This window comes from Aulonocara sp. 'chitande type north' Nkhata Bay, linkage group LG19 (genome assembly GCF_057382095.1).
Source record: "Aulonocara sp. 'chitande type north' Nkhata Bay isolate Kocher_YH1m ecotype deep benthic linkage group LG19, A_spYH_male_GT1.1, whole genome shotgun sequence".
Taxonomy (NCBI): Eukaryota; Metazoa; Chordata; class Actinopteri; order Cichliformes; family Cichlidae; genus Aulonocara; species Aulonocara sp. 'chitande type north' Nkhata Bay.
Window position 1 is genome coordinate 31,295,537 of NC_141362.1, and position 22,932 is coordinate 31,318,468.

General features: G+C 40.8%; 2 protein-coding genes across 2 annotated transcripts; both read left to right on the forward strand.

The window, feature by feature from the left end:
* The first annotated feature begins 6,257 nt into the window (after positions 1 to 6,257).
* LOC147307415 (rho-related GTP-binding protein RhoV-like) lies at positions 6,258 to 10,433 on the forward strand. The gene is made up of 3 exons (XM_086274416.1): positions 6,258 to 9,491; positions 9,572 to 9,630; positions 9,714 to 10,433. The coding sequence occupies exons 1-3, from the start codon at positions 9,332 to 9,334 to the stop codon at positions 10,161 to 10,163; spliced, it is 669 nt and encodes a 222-aa protein (XP_086130542.1). The 5' UTR covers positions 6,258 to 9,331; the 3' UTR covers positions 10,164 to 10,433.
* Positions 10,434 to 13,585: 3,152 nt separating this feature from the next.
* LOC147307416 (zinc finger FYVE domain-containing protein 1-like) lies at positions 13,586 to 22,708 on the forward strand. The gene is made up of 11 exons (XM_086275124.1): positions 13,586 to 15,053; positions 15,143 to 15,647; positions 16,611 to 16,825; positions 16,939 to 17,045; positions 17,148 to 17,256; positions 17,380 to 17,477; positions 17,658 to 17,775; positions 17,881 to 18,051; positions 18,266 to 18,446; positions 18,566 to 18,679; positions 20,567 to 22,708. Exons 1-11 carry the CDS (start codon positions 14,544 to 14,546, stop codon positions 20,797 to 20,799), a joined length of 2,361 nt encoding a protein of 786 aa, XP_086131250.1. The 5' UTR covers positions 13,586 to 14,543; the 3' UTR covers positions 20,800 to 22,708.
* Positions 22,709 to 22,932: the final 224 nt, after the last annotated feature.

Consider the following 22,932-nt stretch of genomic DNA (forward strand, 5'->3'; position numbering starts at 1 on the left):
GTGGTTTTCTACACCCCATGTGGTCACATGTGGTACACAGAAACCTGGTACTGTGCAGTCCTGGTACAAGCTGTTCATGACAAAAATGTCAGATGACCGTGATGACTCAGAAAATATGAGTACTCGTTTCCCTTCAGTCCACGCCCAACATGCTTTAAATTTTTACTATTCATGAGTTTACTAAAGAAAGAGAAAATGAATCGAGAGCTTCTGTTTGCACAGCATTCAGTTTCTTCTTTTTTTGATGAGATTTTATTCTTCTTCCAGTCTATTCTTCAACGTATAAGTAAGGCTGCACCTCTACTTCTTGCCATGTTAGGATTTGAAGACACTAATACCTGTTGGGTGCATCCTTCTCCAGCTGGCACAGCAGGCCTTTATCATAAAGTTCTTTCATTCTTGAGTTTTTATTCATTTTTGTGCTTGGTTAGGTTTAAGCATCAAAACTACTTGGGAAAAGTAGTTATTGTAGTATGTTGTAGGAGGGTTGTTTTCACAGTTAAGCTAAGGAAATAATGACACTGACATGGATCTGAGGTCTATTACAGGCTTTGGTCTAACGCTGGGCTGTACACCACCTGATCAGTTTTTCCATGCATTTAATTACAAAAACTCAAGACAGCCTGAGTCACACGAATCATCGGCAATCACACGCTGTGTGCTCAATCTAAAGTATAATTATGGGAGCTACGACGACTGGTAACAGATAACATTTAATGGACTGATAGCATTCAAAGCAGATGACTGCATGATTTACCGCTTACTGTGGCTATAACAATAAAGATAAGTCAGTCAATAAAACCTCTTTACCATACCAGTGTTTGGCAAAGTGCAGAGGAAATGTGAGACCTGGGATCAATATTCTTAGGAGGTAATTCTTCACCAACATATGTGCAAACATCTCCATATGTCTGACATTTTGCATTCTTTTTTTACTCTTAATTGCATTGCTATTTAAGCCCACAGAATTGGTTCTATGAAGCTTTTTCTTTTAATAAGTAAATTAAAAAGTAAAGTGCATATTTTGTGCTCCATGTGCATTGTGAACCACAATTTTAGGAAATTATGTTGTTAAAAAAGAGCCCTAGTTGTAAAGAACATTGACAATAACACAAAGAGACTGAGGTCATGTGCTCAGCATGTTCAAGCTGTTCTATCCACCACTACACAGAACAGTTGTCACGTCCCTAAAAAACACTGTTTCTTGTGTTTGGAGCCTCCACCTGCATGCTAATGTGTACTCAATCTGAACTCTTGACCTTGGTTTGGTCAGTCAATGGCTGATGGTCATCTTGGAAATATGTTAAAGAGAAAGTGATTAGGCCGCTAATGGAGTCCATCCACTTTAGAGCCCTTGCCCTCTTACACTGGATGGTCAGCTCTGTCTCCTGAGGGTCACCTCACCCCTCTATGAGAGGACCTGAGTGTTTTTTTGATTGGGAAGGCAACTTCATCGAAACAGGAAGACCATCTATTAATAAGACACAAATAATGTTTCAATCGTCTAATAGACGCAGAAGCTCGTACTTCACGTAGTAAGTGCATTATACGAAATATAAAGCTTTCAGGTTACTCAGATCAAAAGCGTAAATCTGACTTCTGGTTTGGGCCTGAGCTGCGTCTGATCTGGTTACATGTGGCAGAAGAGAAAGATCACAGTTGGTATTCATCCATCATTGTGCGGCAATCAACACAACTCATTCATTATCACTAGCAGTTTGCATGAAAAGTGTTTCTTCTCGTCAAAGCAGAACATGACTCATGTGGGCTGGATCTCTTAATTCAATCTGCACAGAGCAGGAACGGGGACCTGCTGCCTCGATCCCTGAGGAACGTCACTTTTGCACCACTTAATTTCATTTCCCTAATCTCATTTACACCCAAACTCACCGCGGTGTCACTGGTCTGGCCGAGGGGTGTTGTGCACTGAGGTGAGAGTTTCTAAATGTACGCAATCTGACTTTAAATCCAAAACACCACAATAACTGTTAAAATTACTCTACGCTGCTTTGTGTGATGTATAATCATGAATCGGGATGCCAGTGGTAGCAGGGCCAGTCTATTTGCCATCCTAATAACGAGCAATGAACACACACAGCACAGCTGCTCTTGAGTAATTACTGAGGAAATGAAAAAGAAAGAAATGTCACAGATGTTTGCACTCTGTTCTGAGTGACACCGTGAATACAACTTTTCATATTTCCTCTACTCTTTGGCAAAGAGTGTGGCAGGGAGCAGTTATTGAATGTCCTATCTTTATTGTTGTAGCTATAATGAGAGCTGCTGGAGGCAGTCGTAAATTATCAGTGCTCTAATGTGGCTCGATCGAGCTCTTACTCCAAATAAAACAGTCTTTATGAACTGGCAGATGCTCTGGGCAGCTTCAGTCAGTCACACCCAGAATGTACTGTCCCTGACACACATCACACCAAAAAAGTATCGGTGGAGTGTGGTACTTGGCATTGACAACAAGGAACAGAATTGGTTTTGAAGGAACAAATTAATTATAGGGTGTACTCTTACAGACAAATACTACATAAACAACGCCTGAGTCATCGGAATTTTTTGGTTGGAACATTTTGTAGCAGGTTTGGCATCTGGTCACTGCATCGTAACACTGGAAAGCAAAACAAACAAACAAGAAAACCAAAAACGAAGTTCACCCACACAGCAAAATCTCCAGTGTGAAATTAACACTGGAGAGTGTCTATATGGGTCCACACCTCTGAGTGTTAAATACAACACTGCTGAGTGTTAAATTAACACTTTTGACAGTGTTATATGTTTAAAAGTAACCTAGTCAGGTTTGAAGATCAACAATGGCTAACACTGAGCAGTGCTGATTTTCTAACACTGGAAAATAACTCAAAATGTTAGAAATATTTTAATTGATGAAATATGTTCATCTACTGGCTCATTTCAGACACTACGAGGTCTCCAAGCTCTCAGGTAGCTTGACTTGATTTCTCAGAGTGAATCAAAAGGCCCTGGAGGTTTCCGGCCATTTTTCTCTTGAGTGTTTTCTCTCAAAGAACAGGAAAGGCTGCTCTGTTTCCCACACACTCACAGAGGTTCCATATCAGTGCTATTTTACAGGACGGCAGTTAATAATCAAGCAGCTGCAGGGTCACTGTAACTTTGTCTTTAATCTGAAAGACTGTGCTTAACCAAAAATGCTGGTCTGAAGTTTTCTAGAGGGAATACTATCTTTAAACCCAACCAACCATCCACCCATTATCTTCCAATAAATCCATTCAGGGTTTCAGGGGGCTGGGGCAGAACTCTACGAGTTAGGTACTCATGGATTTATAAGGGACTTATTTAGCGCTGTTTAATAAAAGCCAACTGTGTAGTTCATATGATAGTGCGAGCATTTCACTCACTTTGCTGTGATATTTGACATGATATTTAAGTGTGTAATCTTAGAAGTGAAATCCACAAATGATACTCTGTGTTTGTCTGTGATGTTGTGTCCATTTGGAAAGTTCATGTTCTCATGTTAGTCAGCCAATTACAGCAGAGCTTCCTGTTTGAAGAGATTGTAATCAGGCCTTGGGAGAACATATGCTGTGTGGATTGATGCGGAGCCAGTTGAAACTAAAATAAGGAGAAAGCACAGATGCTTCCAAAGGCCAAAGGGTGAAACCTCTGTTGATGTTGTTATCAATTTCATAAATGAATTATTGTGATTTGCAGGCCTTTCTGACAACAGGGTTCCTGAATATTATGGCAAAAGTAAGACTGAGATGATGCCATCAGTGACTCACCTGGAAACTAAAAGGTTCAGGTTTTCCATTTCTATAAATGAGAGCAGTCAACAATCCAGATTAAAGCTGTCAGCTATGTGACGTAACCATAAAAAATACATGGGAATATCCAGCAGCTGGTTTTGTATTTGCATTGTGTAGCAGCTGGAAACTTTTCCTAACAAGTGTCTGAGAGAGTCTGCCAGAAAACATTTTGTTTGCAGGTAAAGATAACTACAAAATGGCAAAACAAAGTAACCGAACTACTGCAAATGTTCACAATGTTCCTCACACGAGTTTCTGCAAATTTAGTCAACCTGCGAGTTTTATTACATGTTCACAGTGTGAGGATGATCATGTGAATGTGCCCATTCACAGGCAGCTGGGGGCTTCCCTGCAGTATGTTGAACATGGACATGTATGGTTCATCATGGTGACGCTAAAACACACCTGTGAATCTGAGGTTTGTTCAGATCTGATCCGTTCTTCATCCTTCTCTCGTGGAAGTGTGTGAAAACTAGAATATATACCAGCATCTTTAAAAAAATCAGAAACCTGTGTAAACCCACATTTGTACTTTAGGAAAAACATATATTAGCTCAGCTTATATTTTTGTTACGGAGCCAGGTCACCTGCTGGCCGTACCTTTATACGTACTGCATAAATGTAAGTTCAGTATCAGTATTCTCAACTAAGTTCCGAGGAATTTCAAAACTATACCATGGAGTCCACTGTGTGGAAATATCAGCATTAGCTGACTGATTTTTAGAACTTCATTCAATATTTTTTTTCATTCATATCTACAAAGCTAGTAAATGTGTAACTGCCAGGCTGCACATGAGCTAGTTTAAACTAAACGTTTCTCTGCAAATATCGATATAACATCCATAAATATTGATTAGTAAATGCATGTGAATCAACATAAAAGAAAGCTATTATTTATCCTTCTTAGAGTGATCTAATTCTTATTTTTAATTCAGACAACAAAATCTTCTCATAGTTTTAATATTGCTCAGTTGTGACTCATGTAAAGTCCCAGCAGGCGTAACATGTCGACGTTTTGTCTCGTCCCGCAGCGTTCCTGAGGAACGCGAAAGGAGACCTTCGGCGTTCTTATGGTACGCGGCGGGTTATGGCTGGAATCCAGTGCAATGACGCTCCCGCGGTAATGGACGTTCCAGCCCTAACCATAACCTTATTCCTGATCTTAACCAGGACTATAATGATGTTAAATAGCGTGTTTCGAAGCGATTTGAAGAAAAAGAGCGAACATGTGTAGACGGAGTCCAGACGGTTCTCATGTCCTCTTTTTTCCGAGGTCGTCATTTAGGAACGTGGTGGGTAATAATAATAATAATAATAATAATAATAATAATAATAATAATAATAATAATAATAATGGATACTTTATTGATCCCCATGGGGAAATTACTTGTTTTTCTCTGCATTTCTGCATTTCTCTGCATTTGACCCATTCACATTTCGGGTAGCCGAAAGCGTAATATGTTGACGATTTGTCACCTAGCGTAAAATGTTACGCTTTGGGAGCGAGAACGTGTTGCAGAAAGAAGATCAATCGATATCTACAGAAATTCATCAACTTGTCCTAAAGCCACTTTGCATAGAGGATGATTTAGAAAACATTTTTCAGGGCTTTTAAATGTGTGTTAATAATCCACATTCCCATGGTGCAGACAAATAAATATTTTTTTTAGTTTTTGAACAGGTTCATGGGAGAGCAGCTCTTTTTTCACTGAGGGCAGAGGACAGACCCCTTACGATGCTCTCTGGAGGGTAAAGTGGGATTAGTCTGCTGCTTCTGGACCCCAGCAAGGATTTAATGGAGCAGAGGTAACTAAATTGGCATGGGTTCTTGCTGGCTAACAAAAGCCCCCAAAATCATTAAGCTTTACTTAAAAATTGGGGCAGGATGACTTACCATAAGCTGGCTCAGATCCAAATGGCTACAATGTCAATCCAGATTAACTGAAAATGCACTGATACCACAGTGCATCTCAATAACTGGCAACAAGGCAAGAATACAAGCAAGGGTCATGTGCAGAACAGACGAAATCCACACAAGTCTCAACGTGAATCACTTTGTGTGGTGAGCATAAGGTGCGAGAATTTGAGATTCACTGAGAAGAGGGCCGCAAAAAAACTGAAGCGGTATCATCACACTAACCCAGCTCCCTACTATCCCTGCTAAAAACAAGTCCAGGTCTGAAACTCATTTATAAACTGGAAGGTCACTCCTACTATATGAACAGTGCCTGGCACAGACTTCCTTCGTCATTTTTGTCTAGCGCTAATAAAAAGTTGAAAGTTTTGAGATGGTGTCAACAACATCAGGACGAAATCTTCCTTTCACTCCCTTGAGCTGGTACGTGTGAGTTCCTCAAGCTTCGCTCTTCTGGACAGAGACCTCGAGGTTGTGTTTTTTATACTAATATGCTGAAGCAATAGAGTAAGTTATGTCAAAAATGTACCTCCTTAACTTAGCATGTTAGTTTTTATGATTGTCTGGCATATCTGCTTTGGGAGTTAGCATTTATTAAAGTATTTAGTACAGCTGCTAGATTAGGTTTTCTCATAGATTCAGAGTGGAGCATGTTAGTGAGGGCCGCACGGAGAAGACTGAACACACAAAGCACTGTTTTGTGAGTGTTTATAATTGGACTTTTCAGAGAACAGTGGTTTATACTAGAACAACTTAAGTTTAATGACGTATAAGGTAAAGTGTTCCTGTTATGTGGAGTGTGATGGATGCACCCCTCCTGCTCTAATCCTCATCTACTTAAAATGAGATACAGGAAATGTTATGCAAATGGCTTGTTTATCAATCCATGTCGGCATCAGCCACTTGTTTTGTGGCCTGAGAGTGCCATGCTGAGCTCCGGCTTAGGGGGCAGCATAATCTTTTAACACCTATCTGGCAGAGATTCCCTATTGTTGTCAGATTTGATATGAGACAGGAAGTGCAGGCAGATGTTGAGTTTATTTTTAAAATACTGGGCTAATAGTTTGGGTCGAGACGGATGCGTTTGTGCTGATCTCAAACTATGCCTTTAAATAAATAGACTGCAGTCAGAGCACACTGACAAGATTTATCACTACATATTGAAGGTGTGGAATTTGAAGTGAGCTCTATGCATGCCAGAGGGCTCTCCTAAGCCACACACACAGAGAGTCTCTTCCTAAGCAGATTACCTAAATAAATCTATGTCGGTATTCACTTCTGCATGTCTAGTTATACAAAAATAGACCGTGGGAATGCATAGACTAAACATGTTTATAGCAACGTATGCATCCCAGGACACTGAGCCATTAACACTCTGCTGACATCTGCTGCACGAGTTAAGGGTGATGCAAGCCTTTCACAGACATTTGCTTCTATTTGAAAAGCTCTGTGACAGATCTGAGATGATAAAAGAAAGTTACAGAAAAACAATCTTTGGATGCAAGGGTATTTAAAGACGACTTCCTGCATTTGACATTTACCTTGGATTAAGGAACAGCACATTGTGACTCACAGCTGTCAAAGGTGTAGCATGGGAGTTGAGCAAGCAGAATGATTTGTATGGAGAGGAGGTGGGGTGGGGACCAGATGTTGTCCTCCTACCACGGGGAATAAACTCTATCACTCGCACCGCAGGTGGTGGGAAAAGGGGGGAGAGAAAGGGAGAAGAGAAAGAGTAAGTGAGAAACAACGGCAAACAGGAAGCAGAGACCTTACAACACAATGCTCGCAGAGTTTCCTGCAGGTTCAGACAGATAAGGAGCAACACTTTGTTTAAAGCTGCAGTTTCAACCCCCCAAACGTTTCCCGGGCTCTAAAATATGTTGCGCCGCTTGCTGGTACAATTCTTCTGCAGTACAGCTGTGATATGTTGGAGTGCAAAATTTGGATTGTTTGCGAGGGAAACAAGCTCAAGGCTCAGTGCAAATGTTGCAACAAGACATGACTGCAATAGCAAGTTCAATTAAGGAAAAGTACAGTAAGATAATAACCAATTATTTTTGCAGACATTACTAATATTACCATAATGGCTTTTTTGTAAGGTCAGAGACTGGCCTTAAAAGTGTGGCGTAATGTAATCTAGATGCTGGATCATAAGAAAATGACTCCAGCTGCATTATAAACCAATTATAAATCAGTTGTGCAGAAGAGGTTTTCCAAGCCAAAGTTTTATTAATTTATGATTTTTTGTATTTGGTCAAAACTTCCATAACGTCAGGCTTAAAATGCTTTAAATAACTTATTTAATGCATTTGGTATTTCTGCCTAGAAACACAAATCAAATGCATGATGGGAATTCAGACAAACTACAGACTTCACAATTAAGCAGTTTCCCCTGAACTAAGGCCAGCATGTGATCAAAGAATTATCAGTGTGAGCTCCTTTAACGTACTGTGATTAGTTATACTAGCAGAGTAATATGCTGAGTTTCTGCAGATGTGGAAGTCGCTGAATTGCAGATGCAGTCTGTATGAGTGTGTTTGCAACAGAGGAAATGTAAATATGAGATTTAAAAATATATATATTTGGGATTTGTGTGTGTGTGTGTGTGTGTGTGTGTGTGTGTGTGTGTGTGTTTGTGTGTGTGTGTGTGTGTGTGTATTTATGAACCCAGTCACCCTGAAAAAAAAAAAGACAGATGGGACCTGACGTCACTACTATGAACTGGACTTGATGACAAACAATGACCTCCACTACTTCCCTTCAGCTCTGCTCTTTGCTCTTTGCGTGGAAGAGTAAAGCTGGTATTGAAATGTAATGTATATACCCAATGAAAACAAACCGGCCTGAGAAATGTTGTTTGGAGCTTCTGGGTGCTGAATATTTCGCTGTGTACTGATTAAAGGAATATTAAAATGAAAAAAAAAACGGTAAGCTTATTTTCTGTCACTTCAGAAAATAAAAAATAATTTTCTGAAAGTTGTGAATGAGTCAGAATAATTACCTTTTCTGGTTCGTTTCACGAAATCAAGAAACTGCAACTGAGTGAAGCACCGTGAAGTACCCGCTCCATGCTGGAGCAACACTGCCCTCTAGTGGCCAGCGATGGTATTACATCACTGTCGCGCGAACATAATGCATCTCCGCACAGAAGAGAATTTAGGAGTTCGTAAATCTACTCTCGCGATAATATCGACGTTATTACTACAGCTGTTCACGTTAGTATATTCAGAATTGGGCATGTATAGAGTTTGTAAAGTCTTCCACAAATTTGTGTGTGTTAAGTTTACACATTTACAAACAAGCACTCTGCGAAATAAAATTAATTATCCTCTTATGCCGTCTTTAACGTCCAGTTAAGTGACCTTTATTGGATGAGTCACATCGAGTGTTTGGTGGGAGTGACTATGTAAATCTGCATCAAACGGAAACAGTCAGTGTTGAGAAGAGGTCACTCATCTGATTGGGCGCCTTTGTTCTTTCAAATCGAGGTGGCCTTCTCCCTTTATTGCCACTAACAGGCCCCCGGGGTGGAAGAAGACATGTTTTACATTAGTGCTGCACTCCTGCATAGACTTTCGCACTGCTGGGATTCTAAGATAGTGCAGTGATAATATAAGGGAAGATGGCCTGTCATAGAACTGATAAAGCAAACAGAATGAGAGAAGAAGTGAGCTGCATGCTGGTTGGTGATGGAGCAGTGGGAAAAACCAGCATGGTTATCAGTTACATCTTCAATGGATACAACACTGAGTACAGGCAAACTGCATTTGATGTTTTCACAGGTAAGTGAAGGAGCTCTTTTATTTAAAGGTCAGATATTTCACCCAGCAATAAAGCCTGCTTGTCTCTACCTAACGTCCAGGATTAGTTCATGTGAATGGAATCCCAACCCACATTAAGCTGATAGATACTGCTGGACAGGTAATTATCACATATCACAGTTTTTTTTTCTAAACAGACAAGTGGGTCCAGTGCTTCTCATCTCTCAATGTTTGATCTATCAGGAGATGTTTGGCCATCTGCGCTCTCTGTGCTATGCCCATGTGGACGTCTTCATCCTCTGCTTCAGCCTCGTCAACCCCATCTCATTTGACAATATCACCTCCAAATGGATCCCACAGATTCGAGCCGCCAACCCAATCTCCCCCATCGTTCTGGTTGGAACTCAGTCAGACCTTCGACACAGTGTGGACGTCCTCATTCATCTGAACCAGCGGGGCACCAGACCGGTGCTCTTTAACAAGGCCAGACGGCTCGCGAGCAGGATCAGAGCTCATGACTACGTGGAGTGCTCGGCTCTCACACAGCACAACCTTAAAGACGCCTTTGACTGTGCTGTATTTGCTGCCATTAAGCACAAGCACGGTGGCACTAAATACAAAAAGCTCAATTTGCTTAACAGTTTAAAGTCTCTTTATGATGGTGGATGGAGGAAAATCTTTAGATTCTTGTGATCTGAAATCCAAAGTGCAGAGCGGGTATCCTCACTCGACCGTAACAAACCATGATTTTTGTTTTTTTAAACAAAGTGTCTGTCTACAAATTGTGGGCTGTGGATTTAAAGAACTGATCTCAAAATCTCCATCTTTGTGTGAAATGTGACAAACCGGACAAACGGTGACTTCAGCCAGCTACACTTCCTCTCTTTATACCTTTGTGTTTCTTGTTTCATATTTTGGCTGTTGTTGTTATTATTTATATTTCTGTGTGCTAGGTAAGTTTTGTAATAAATGGATTAAGAAATGCAGTGGTTGTGATTTGCTTGCTTTCAAAAAGACAACATCAAATTTAAGGATTTGCCTTTAGAAGTTACTGTCAGTGAAGAAACGGAGGGAAAGCGCAGACTGGCATTTAGGACAAATGGTCCCCTGCTGCTGCTTTGAAGTGCTACTTTACAAGATAAAAGCCATTTAAATCCATCCTGAGCCTGAAGCCTGATGATGGGACTTGTTTCCCAAACCTACTTTTAAAACACCCACCCACATTTTCCTAGCTATGGCGATGATTGGTAATGGAGTTTTAATTTCAGTGATTAGATTAAGGATAAGATTTGGCCAACTAGAAGCAACAGGTAGATTTGGATTAGATATTAATTTAAAGAGATATTTAGAGCTTTTCACAATGTTGTGCTTAACAGGACATTATCGTAGACCATGGGCTAGACCAACTGATTGTTCTGTCAGTGTACGGTAATTTAAATGCACTTTTAAGATAAGAGAGAGATAAGATAAGATAAAACTTTATTAATCCCTCGGGTGGGTTCCTCTGGGAAATTCGGTTTCCAAAAAAGCACAGCACCGACAGAAGTTACAGAGTTACAGAATATTATATATATATATATATACACATATATAAATACAGAGACATATATACATAAAATATACAAAGGGGATAAATAGAATAAATAGGAATAAAAATAAAAATACAAGTGAAATTGCACATTTCAAGTCTATTGCACCGTTGACTATTAACAAAAGTATTGCACAGTGAAGTGAAGAGGCACTACAGCTTAGTTGTTCCCCCCTCCTTTGTCCTCCTGTTTCCCCTCCCTCTCCCCTCCAGAGAGGAGTTAAACAGTCTGATGGCGTGTGGGACAAAGGAGTTTTTAAGTCTGTTAGTTCTTGTCTTTGGAAGAAATCCCAAATTAATTAATCCCTGCAGTATGTGAATATAATAAAAAGAAGTGCAATTTCAAGAGTATGTTTCAGTTTTTCTACTTGATAAAGAAATGCTGTGGTTGACTAATGAAATCTGCCAACATTACTCTTTGGACTTAAATTGTAAAATTACAGAAATATAACTTTTTGGGCCAAATTGGAGTTTTTGCTTTATGTTTGACACACCTGGTCTATATGACATTTATATCCATATTTATATCCATATTTATATCCAGTTTATATCCATATTTATATCCAGTTTATATCCATATTTATATCCAGTAGATATCATCTCTTGCAGATCTCAGTGTTATCTGCAAATGTTACAGTTCATGCAGACTCCTGCCTCACCTCATCTGTCAGCCTGTCCGTCTCCACTACAAACAAGAAGGGGCTCACAGCCGATCCTATCCCCACCTTGAAGCCATCTGTCACTCCTACTGCACACCTCACCACTCTCTTCCTGTCCTTGTCATGTCCCTGCACAACCCTCACATACTTGTCTGCCATTCCTGACTTCCTCATGTAGTACCACAGTTCCTCTTTTGGTACCTGCCTATCAGCTTTCTCTAGATCCACAAAGACACAGTGCAATTTCTTACCACCTTCTCTATACTCCTCCATCAACACTCTCAAAGCAAACATCACATTGTAGTGTTCTTTTTTTGGCATGAAGTCATACTGCTGCTCACTGATTCTCTCCTCTCTTCTGGACTTTTTTTTTAAAACTTTGTTTATATTATATTATCAGAATCAGAATCAGAATCAGAATCAGAATACTTTATTGATCCCTGGGGGAAATTATTTTTTGTTACAGTGCTCCATTTTAAACCAACATTAAGACAAGACAGACAATACACTAACTAAGAATAGTACAATATATACATATATATACATACATACATACATAAGTCACTTATAAATAAATATTTGGAAAAGAAACATGTGTAGTTGTAGCAGCAAACAGTGTGTTAAGTGGATGCGTTGTACAGGGAGCCACAGGCAGGAATGATTTCCTGTGTCGTTCAGTGGTGCTTTTCGGTAATCTCAGTCTCTCACTGAACGAGCTCCTGTGACTGACCAACATGTCATGGAGTGGGTGGGAGGTGTTATCCAACATTGTCTTTATCTTGGACAGCATCCGCCTCTCCGACACCACCTTGAGGGAGTCCAGCTCCATCCCCACAACATTGCTGGCCTTACGGATCAGTTTATTAAGTCTGTTGGCATCTGCGACCCTCAGCCTGCTCCCCCAGCATGCAACAGCATAGAGGATCGCACTGGCCACAACAGACTCATAGAAAATCCTCAGCATTTTCTGACAGATGTTGAAGGACCTCAGTCGCCTCAAAAAAATAGAGACGACTCTGGCCCTTCCTGTAAAGTGCTGTGGTGTTTTTAGCCCAGTCCAGTTTATTGTCAATGTGTACTCCAAGGTATTTATAGTCCTCCACAATGTCAACACTGACCCCCTGGATTGAAACAGGGGTCAAGTGTTTCCTGGTCTTCCTGAAGTCCATGATCAGTTCCTTGGTCTTTGCCACGTTGAGCTGCAGATGATTCTGCTCACACCACGTGACAAAGGAGTCGACCACAGCCCGGTACTCTGTCTCATCATCCCTGCTGATGCATCCAACCACCGCAGAGTCATCAGAAAACTTCTGAAGATGGCAGGTCTCTGTGCAGTGGCTGAAGTCTGTGGTGTAGAGGGTGAAGAGGAAGGGGGAGAGGACAGTCCCCTGTGGTGCCCCTGTGTTGCTAATCACCTTGTCAGACACACACTGTGGGAGACGTACATATTGTGGTCTTCCTGTCAGGTAATCAACAATCCAGGACACCAGAGAAGCATCCACCTGCATCGCTGCTAACTTATCACCCAGGAGGGTCGGCCTGATGGTGTTGAAAGCACTGGAAAAGTCAAAAAACATGACCCTCACAGTGCTCGCCGGCTATATTATATTATATTATATTATATTATATTATATTATATTATATTATATTATATTATATTATATTATATTATATTATATTATATTATATTATACAAAAAATTCAAAAAGAAACGTTTTAATATGTGAGCTTTTAGGAGTTGCACAGAATGTAAACAGAGCAAACTATTAGCAAGAACTACGTTTCCCATGATGCAACGTGGCGTCACCCTGCTCTGACCCTGTGACTGAAAATAATCTGATCAGCTGATCTGACCTGGCAACAAAATAACGTAGCTAGAGCAATCTATCAGGGAGGGGGGCTGAAGAACAAAACAATGACACTGCTTGGAAGAATTTAAATACAGTAACTCTTCTAAAGACTTTTAAAACCGAATCGCGCCGATTTCCCTCCCGGTGTTTAGTGAAAGAGCCCACAGATATTCGAGCTTTTGACATCGACTAGCTGTTGTTTGTTGATATGTTGTTGCTGTTTAGTTGACAGACTGGAGGCTAGCTGCTTGCTTGGACGGCTGTGAGCTGTGGTGGTTTGCTGGCTCGCTAATTGCAGCTTTTGTTTGAGGTGGGGGGGAAAAGTTGAAATTGTCCGGCTAAAGTAGCTAGCTCTAAGCTAGCTGTTCACATTTGGTTGCCAAGTAATTTACTGAATTTGCAAGGTATAGACCCACAGAGGGTCAGCTTGCTAGTTAGCCTGTTGTTAGCATTAACATTTGCTCATTTTTGTTTTGGTATTTTTTTTTTCCCCAAGGAGGGTTCTTTGTGTCGTTAGGTACTGGTTACCTGTACACACTTATGTGTTACCTAACTGTTTCTTTCTTGCCTTAGATATATATTTTAGGTAATATTGCTGCTAAATGCTAACTTTAATGCATGAACAAGCTAACAGGATCAAAGGATATTAAACGTTACTGAAGAAGACGACGGTTTTTACTTCACTGCCTTTGTTAGGTGCACTAAATGGCATTAGATCAACCCGTTTAGGTGTCTGAATTTCATACCGCTAAAACTAATTTGATCACTTACATCAGTGTTTAAACTTTGTATTAAATCAGTGTGATAGCTGCCCTGTTATCATGCAGCTGTCTTAAGTTTATTTCATTGTATTTGAGTTTTTCAGTATTACTGCACTGTGCATTTTTCATTAACTGCTATTGGAAGTAGCTGGTGCTGTTGTCAAAGCTGTTCCAATAAGCGCCAGTCTGTATTCAAGCTCACTCCTTAAGAAACGATGAATGGGTATGGCTCATCTTCAGAAAAGGGAGTCAATACTAGTCTGATATGTCAGGAGAGTTATTCCTGTGGTGGCTCTGAGGAGGCGGCATTTGAGTGTGTTGATTGCAAAAGCCTGCAGTGTGTTCGCTGTGAGCTCGACCTCCATAGTCATGACCGGCTAAAGAACCACAAGCGGGTCCAGCTAGGTCCTGGACATGTCCCATACTGTGACAACTGTAAAGGAGGTAGTGGGGATAGTGGCACGCGCCATCGGTCTGTGGTCCGTTGCCAGAACTGCAAAGTTAACCTGTGTCAGGACTGTCAGAAACGTACCCACAGTGGAGGCAACAAGAAGAAACACCAGCTTACACATTATCCTCCACCACCCAAACCTGCAGAAGGCAACTCTGTCCAAACATCTGCCCAGCCTGCTGTCTGTATAGCCGATGAGACCAAATCTCAGAAGGCTAAACTTCTGGAGAAGGTATCAAGCTTTCTTCTGGTTGATGAGAATGAGGAAATGCAGGTAAGTTGTGCAAGTGGGCATTAAATAGGACTGTATTCCATTTTCTTTGTTTATGCTTTAAAGTTTTTACACTTGTTGTTTGTCCTAAGATAAAAGATGAAGCTTCCTTCATGAAGAGCCTCAGCTGCTCGCCCGACCAGCTGCTGAAGGTGGTGTCCATCTTTGGTAACACTGGAGAGGGCAAATCTCACACCTTAAACCACACGTTCTTCATGGGCAGAGAGGTGTTCAAGACTTCTCCTGCACAAGAGTCATGCACAGTGGGAGTGTGGGCAGCATTTGATCCCATCCATAAATTAGTGGTCATTGATACAGAGGGGCTGCTTGGGAACAGTTCCAAACAAGGCCAGAGAACACGTCTCTTACTCAAGGTGCTCGCCATCTCTGACCTCATCATCTACCGCACCCATGCTGACCGTCTCCACGATGACCTCTTCAAGTTCCTCGGAGATGCTTCAGACGCATATTTGAAGCATTTCACCAAGGAACTGAAGGCAACGACAGCACGCTGTGGCCTGGATGTTCCACTGTCCACCCTGGGTCCCGCTGTAGTCATCTTCCATGAAACAGTCCACACTAAGTTGCTGGGTTCAGGTAAAACACCTCCTCCTGTTAAAGGGTGCAATGCAATAACTTAAACCTTTTTAAAAATAACTTTATTTAACATTTTCACTCTGAATATACAGTAGTTATGGATCATTGCATCAAAGGACTACAAGTGGCCCCTTTAAAGTCAACTGAGGGTTAAGCATTGCATATAATTTGGGGTTTAGCAAATATTAGCCTTCTATCCCTGTTATCTGGAGGTCGAAATCAGCTTTCCAACTTTAGTTAAATCTGGAAATGATAAAGAAATGTACATTTATAGCTGTAGTCACACCAGTTTTTACACATTTACATCTAGTTTTAACACCAGGTATTGTACATTATTGGGAATCATTATTTGAATTTGTCTAAACTCTAATAGTATGATGTGTTTTCCAGTCCTCAGTATCTACTGGTTTGTGTTCCTCTCGCTCTGGTATAATAATCAGCTTGCAGAGACTTGCAATTTGCTCAAGTTAGATAAGCCCTTTTACTGAGGAAGACTGCCTGTTTTTACCATAGTCTCATATCTTTCATACTCTTTCTTTAAAAAAAAAAATCCTGTTTGTCTGGCAGCTTTTGCATTCAGAATTGTGATTTGAATTCACCGTTGTGCCAAACACATTTTGCTTTTCCAAGATGAGCTCTAAAAAATCTCCACAGGTTCCTCCTGTTCAGGGTTTATTTCTTCATTTCTATTCGTGTTTATTTCAGGTATTACATTATATGTGGTATACCTTGCTTACCATATATTGCTCTTTGGTAGATGCAGGCCATTTTATTACCCACTCTGTTTTTTTGGAATGAAAGGCACATTTGTATTTCTTATAAGGCAAATATTGTCTATTTCCCCTCACATGTCACATGCATTCTTTCAAGCACACTATTTTAAGAACTGTCGATAAATGCTAAATATATCTGCAGTATATTTTAGCTGATGTTAATAATCATTAAATTTTTGTCCTGTTGTAGATAAGTCATTCGAGTCAGTAGATCGGCTGCTGTTGGAGCGCTTCAGGAAGCTTTCACGCTTTCCAGAGGCCTTTAGTTCTGTCCACTACTGGGGTACGCAGACTCTCAGTCCTCCTACTGACTTTCGCGGCCTACAGAATAAACTGGAGCAGCTCCTGGATAACAACGCCACCCGTTCTCCACGCACACCTGTGGTCATCTTCAAAGCCCTGCAGGTAGGGCTGCATTTAGAAGTCTGCTTGTTTCTGCATCACATGGAAATGCATTTTTGAATTGGTCTGACAGCAGTTTATGGATTAATATCTGCTGATCTTTAATTTCCCTGCAGGCACTGAGCGAGCGCTTCAGTGGGGAAATCGCAGGTGAGCTGGTAGCACACAGTTGCTTCTTTCCTGATGAATACTTCACCTGCTCTAGCCTGTGCCTCAGTTGTGGGTAAGTATTTCTTGCCAGTCTTTTTTTTTTTTTTAATCATTTTTGCTTCAGTCTTTTTCTGTTTTTGCTGTTTTACATTCTGTGTTAATACGATTACCTCAGCTCTGGCTGCAAGAACAGCATGAACCACTTAGGAGAGGGAGTGCGCCACGAGGCGAAGCATCGCTGTCGTTATTCTGCTCAGTATGATAATCGCATTTACACCTGTAAAGTAAGTGTGGTGACTCAGCTTTGACTTTTAGCTTTCTCTGTTTTGACCATAACACTGTAATTACTTCTGTGTCATTGCCAAAGAGCCTTAAATTGAAATCATTTATGTTGTGCATCAAATCAGGCTTGCTATGAAGGAGGAAAAGAAGTGATAGTAGTCCCAAAGACCTCAGCCTCCTCGGATTCTCCATGGATGGGCCTCGCAAAGTATGCCTGGTCTGGGTAAGTAGTAAGGAAATGACCTGCGAGGGCATCTGTACCTAGGCTTTGGTTAACATCATTTTAAAGCTCTGGCCTAAAATTAAATTCTTCTTGTCACTCCAACATGCATGCTCCACATCAGATTACATACCAGATTATTGTCACAAAAAATGAGTTTCATTTTTTTAAATATATGTTCAGGTATGTTATTGAATGTCCCAACTGTGGAGTGATCTATCGAAGCCGACAGTACTGGTATGGAAATCAGGATCCTGTTGATACAGTTGTCCGCACCGAGATCCAACATGTTTGGCCGGGAGTAAGTGACGCCAAGTATTTAATTTATTTATCAGATGCAGACTATATTTCACTGATTTGCATAGACCTTAATTATGGCTACAGATAACCTGTCTGTTTCTTGCAGTCGGATGGCTTTTTAAAGGACAACAGCAATGCTGCACAGCGGCTTCTGGATGGAGTCAACTTAGTGGCCCAGTCTGTGTCAGAGCTCAGTGTCAAACCCGCCAAGGCCGTCACCTCTTGGCTGACAGATCAGATCGCCCCAGCCTACTGGAAACCCAACTCCCTCATCTTGGTGAGTGACACACACAGCCCCATCCTTTGCCACCAGCTACCAACGGCCAAGTCAACACTTTCATGTTCACAAGGATGTTTACTGTCTGCGGTGTGCCTATTACACAATCTACATTTGCACGTCTCATGATGAAACTTGGATTCGTGTTGCATCCGCACTCTTTTAGCTCTTGCTCAATACAACACGGACTGTGATTATTTTTCTCTCATGCAAGGTGTGCCACAAGTGTCACACAGTCTTCCAGGATAACGACACCAAGCATCACTGCCGTGCCTGCGGGGAGGGCTTCTGTGATGGCTGCTCTTCCAAAGCTGCACCCGTCCCCGAGAGAGGCTGGGGTCTTGCCCCTGTCAGAGTGTGTGATGTCTGCTTTGAGCAGAGATCTTCATATGCAGGTACACACACTCTAAATAATGTCAGATCTCCTCTGTTTTTCTCAAACCTCTGTTATGCTGCCATTTAACATCTATGAGCATGGCTTTAGTAAGGGTCTTTTTTTTTTAAATTTATCCAGAACTACTTGAAGCAGAGCAAGAAGAGGAAGAAGGTGGAACGCTTGCTAGGAAGGTTGGAGAAGCTGTCACCAACACATTCGGAGTCGTGGTCACTGCTATTGACATCCCACTAGGTGAATGTTTCCCCGAAACAAAACCTAAAGGGGAAGGGTTATGCAACCTAAACAAATGACCCAGTAAATGGTAGTACACCAGAGCGATGCCCTCTTGTGGCGGAGGCCCATTCTGCTTAATTTCAGTTAAAAAGAAATGAAGTCTTTTCCCTTTATTTATGTCATACTGGAGTCTCGCCAGGAATATGAGATGCCCTAATGGCCTAGTTTTAACATAACATGTACTGCTATGAAAAGCAGGTCTCTATGCCGCAAATCAAGGAAACAGTTGAGCCATCTGAAGTGTTTTAAGTTAATGGCAGTAAAATGATTACATTTATCCATATATGGAGATTGCATTTTCCTGTAACTAGTTCCTCTTGCCAGCAAAAAATATTTATAAGCTAAAAAACTGAAACCCTCCCACACACACTGGCCACCGAACCTAAAAACGCCTTGGACACTCTGTTCAGGACATATCTGTGGCAACACCTCCATGCAGAAGTGCTCTCCCATCTAATGTTTAACACTGCCAGTGTTTCAGTTCTTGTATCTACCAGATGTCTTTAGTGCAGCGATGTGATCGATGACCAGTTATATTGTTCTTTTTGTTTATGAGACTTTGCCAGGCTTGTGAGTCTCCTTTGCTTTGTACTTGTTTAATATTGATGTTAGGTTGCCTACACAGCATACATCTGTGAGAATTCCTCAGTGATCGTTTAACTACTCGGGATCAATCATTTCTGTACCCTTTGAACTAACCTCCAGGATGCACTTTGGCCAGTGGATATGAGAAAAAGCTTTTGTTAAGTGTGTTTGTTAAGCCAGTGTGACAGGATTCTGCCAGGATTATCCAACAGAAAGAACCAGTTCTGCTTTATAAGAAGAGAGTGTCAACTTTTGTACTTTTTCAGTTAGGCCACAAACTTATTCAGATTTCTTTATTAGCATTCAAAACCAAAGTATTTGTGTAATCCAAACACAAGTTAAATATTTATAGATGTGAAGATACTATATATACCTGCAGGTCTAAATTTACTGGTAAAGGGCATAGATAATTATGCTTTGGACCACATGATATCTCGCTGAAGATATCTCCATATCTGTGACTACCCCAAAAATACCACAGAGTGACGTCCTCTCCAATCACAACAAAATTAGCCAACTTACTTTTAAACCCAGCTCTTGTTTCTGTGTTCCCGTCACAACTTGAAACAGGGCTGCACTTCAGGTAGTACTGGGGAAAGCTAAACATGGGGAAAGCTCAAAAGATTTAAGCCGTTTTAAATTTACAGGACTGAAAGGAATAATTTAAAGGAGATTAATGTGAGTGTTTACTGACCACTTGCTCATCACCCAACAGAAATTCAGGGAAAACATTAAAAGAAGGCGACTGGGACTAACCCCATATAAAACATTATGTTTTACTAAAATTTTTGTATGAATTAATCATGGGTATAATTAGATCAAATTAGAGAGCATTCATCAGCTGGATCTGTTGACATAGTTTATGGGGAACTTCCAGTGTTGCCAACAGATATCCAGGCCAGGACTGCTCAGTCAGCTCTGACCAGCTGTTCAGTGTTGGAGAATGCAAAAAAATAATGGATAACGATTGGATGAATGTTTTCAAGAATGCAGACTGCATGTAGCCTAGATCTGACATTGGTCAGTATTACTATAACAAGACTACAAGTGAAAATTTGAAAGAATTTGGTCCCACAGTTTTTGTCCCTTGCCTACATATTCTACATATTCATATGCAGATATCGTTTTACAGACAATTATTGCGTGACAGAGATTCTATTAGGTTATATTGCAGTATAAACTTAAGCGAACAGGATGTGGTGTCATATAAAGTTTCCAGACCTGTGAGTGTGGCGCATTTATTTTCCACCCTCCTTTTAGGCCTAGTGAAAGACGCAGCTCGTCCTGCCTACTGGGTTCCTGACCAGGACATCCTGTCGTGCCACAACTGCCAGCGCGAGTTCACTGCCAAGCTGTCCAAGCACCACTGCCGCGCCTGTGGCCAAGGAGTGTGCGACGACTGCTCCCCCGAGCGCCGAGCCGTTCCATCGCGTGGCTGGGACCACCCTGTGCGCGTGTGCACCAGCTGCAACCAGAAACCCGGAGAACTTTAACAGGGACTGCTTTCCTTCCTCAGAACACCGTATTGAACCGCTCACTAACTCAGCAGCCTGTCTCTGCTAAAGTATACCTCTCTTGCTCTACCGATTCTGTCTCGTATCAGTGGAAGGGAAATTTTTAGGCATATATGTAGGACATTTAGCAGATTTGGGATTTCAGCGTTCCCGTGGCCTTTGTAGAACAGCCAGAACGTGTGAGCTACTCGACTCGAGTGTGAAACCTGCGTTTCTACTCTGATCATCCGCGGTGTCAATGTTTTGATTCTTATTGACACGAATCCCTAATTTTACATGTAATAAGGCTGTCGAGCTATTTTTCTACTGTCAGAAAATATAACGAAAAACATAATTTAAATAATAATAATAGCTAGTTGAGAATGCTGGATGGGTTGGTGTGATTAGTTTCCAGCAATTCCTGTTATTGAGCATTTTCTCTGATGTCATACACGTAATGGCAAAGAGATATTTTAAACATATGCAGCTGACTGCAGGTTCCTTTGCATGCATGTACTGCAACATTTTAGTTTTTGCACTACGCCTTGTTCAGCTGTTATAGGCTGTTGCTTACCATGGCCAAAAAGCCAGATATCCAGGTGACAAAGCGGTCGCTGCAAACTCAGTTGAAATCTACCGCAGGAGGTCTTGAGTTTGGATATCTGGCGTGCCAAAAATCATTCAGGTCACTGTGTCTGTGCTGGTATTTTATCATGTAATATGTGGTCGTATGAAGACGTAGAACTATGTTAGAGGAAATGTTGAAAGTTATTTAAGTATCGACAATTGAAAAAAATATATATATTAGCACTCTGGCATGCATGACAGTGTGAGAGATCATGGCCTTTAATTTGTTCAGAGGACGGTCTCTGAATAAACCTCACTATCTCTTTTACTTAGCGGCATTTCAGTGTTCTTATGTTACAACATGTACTTCATGTTCAAAATGTTTTTATTGACAACTTTTGTTTGAATTATTATATAAATATTTAATATTTGCAGTTCCTGCCTGCGTTGCATATGGATGTTGTCTTTCAGAACTCAAAGATACACAAATAGTCTTCAAACTGGTTTTACTTATTCCACTCATGCCTCCAGGTCGCTGTAGATGCAGTCTGTCATGATAAAGCCTCTTGACAAAGCACAATGGTATTTTTGTTCTGCTTATAATGACTTGTTTTTTCTGTTACTTTACATCCGTTATTGAAAACTGTTTGCTTTAGCTTTTTTTTGGTTGACATCATTCACTGTATGTATATTTATAGACTTTGTAGTGACACTTTGTGAACCACCCTTTTTCTGTCTTGTTTGTTTTTGTGTTTCAGCGTTACGCAGAAATACTAATGCTCGAATGTGTCGAAGGCGAGACGTCGGCCCATATGTAGCGACTGAGAGCTTAATTGTGTCTTTCATCATTAACTAGTTTTGTTTTATTGAGTATTGAGACCATTATCATATAAAGCACATGGCGATGCCTTTTAGACGTATGCTAATATTTCATTGTCAAAAAAAAGCAACAAGGAAAAAAAGGGGTTTGTCGATTGTATGCTTTGTAGATAAAGTTAATTCTCCCTGTTGGAAACTAACTTGAAGAAATGGTGGAAGATTTGCATAAGATTAAAGTTGTATCAGCTCCCGTCTGTTAAAACATAATCTGCAACTGCCTCCATGTCTTAAGTGTGTGTGTGTGTGTGTGTGTGTGTGTGGGGTTTAAATCTCCCTGTGTCAAACCACTTACTGTACTGTATGTGGGAGGAATAGATCGTGTGCAACATCCTTGTGTTATGAGCCTTGCTTTCATTCCCTCCAGCACTGCAGTTTCAGATAAACGAGAGAAAAAAATCAAGTAATACTTGCTTGGTGCTTATTGATAATAATAAATGATTTATAATTATTTTAATAAATAATTAAACCCAAGCTTCCATGTTGATATTCTGTGCCAATACACTGCATGGTATCAGTGAGCCAATAGAGGAAGTTGCATGTGATATCTATCCAAAGCTACAGTAAGGGTCTCTTTAAAAGTGCTGTTATTCAGTTGTGTACAATATAAATACAAGGGAAAACCCTTTAAAATAATTTTGACAGTTTACCCCATTAAGCCACGCCCTATCCGCTCATGCTGCAGATGTA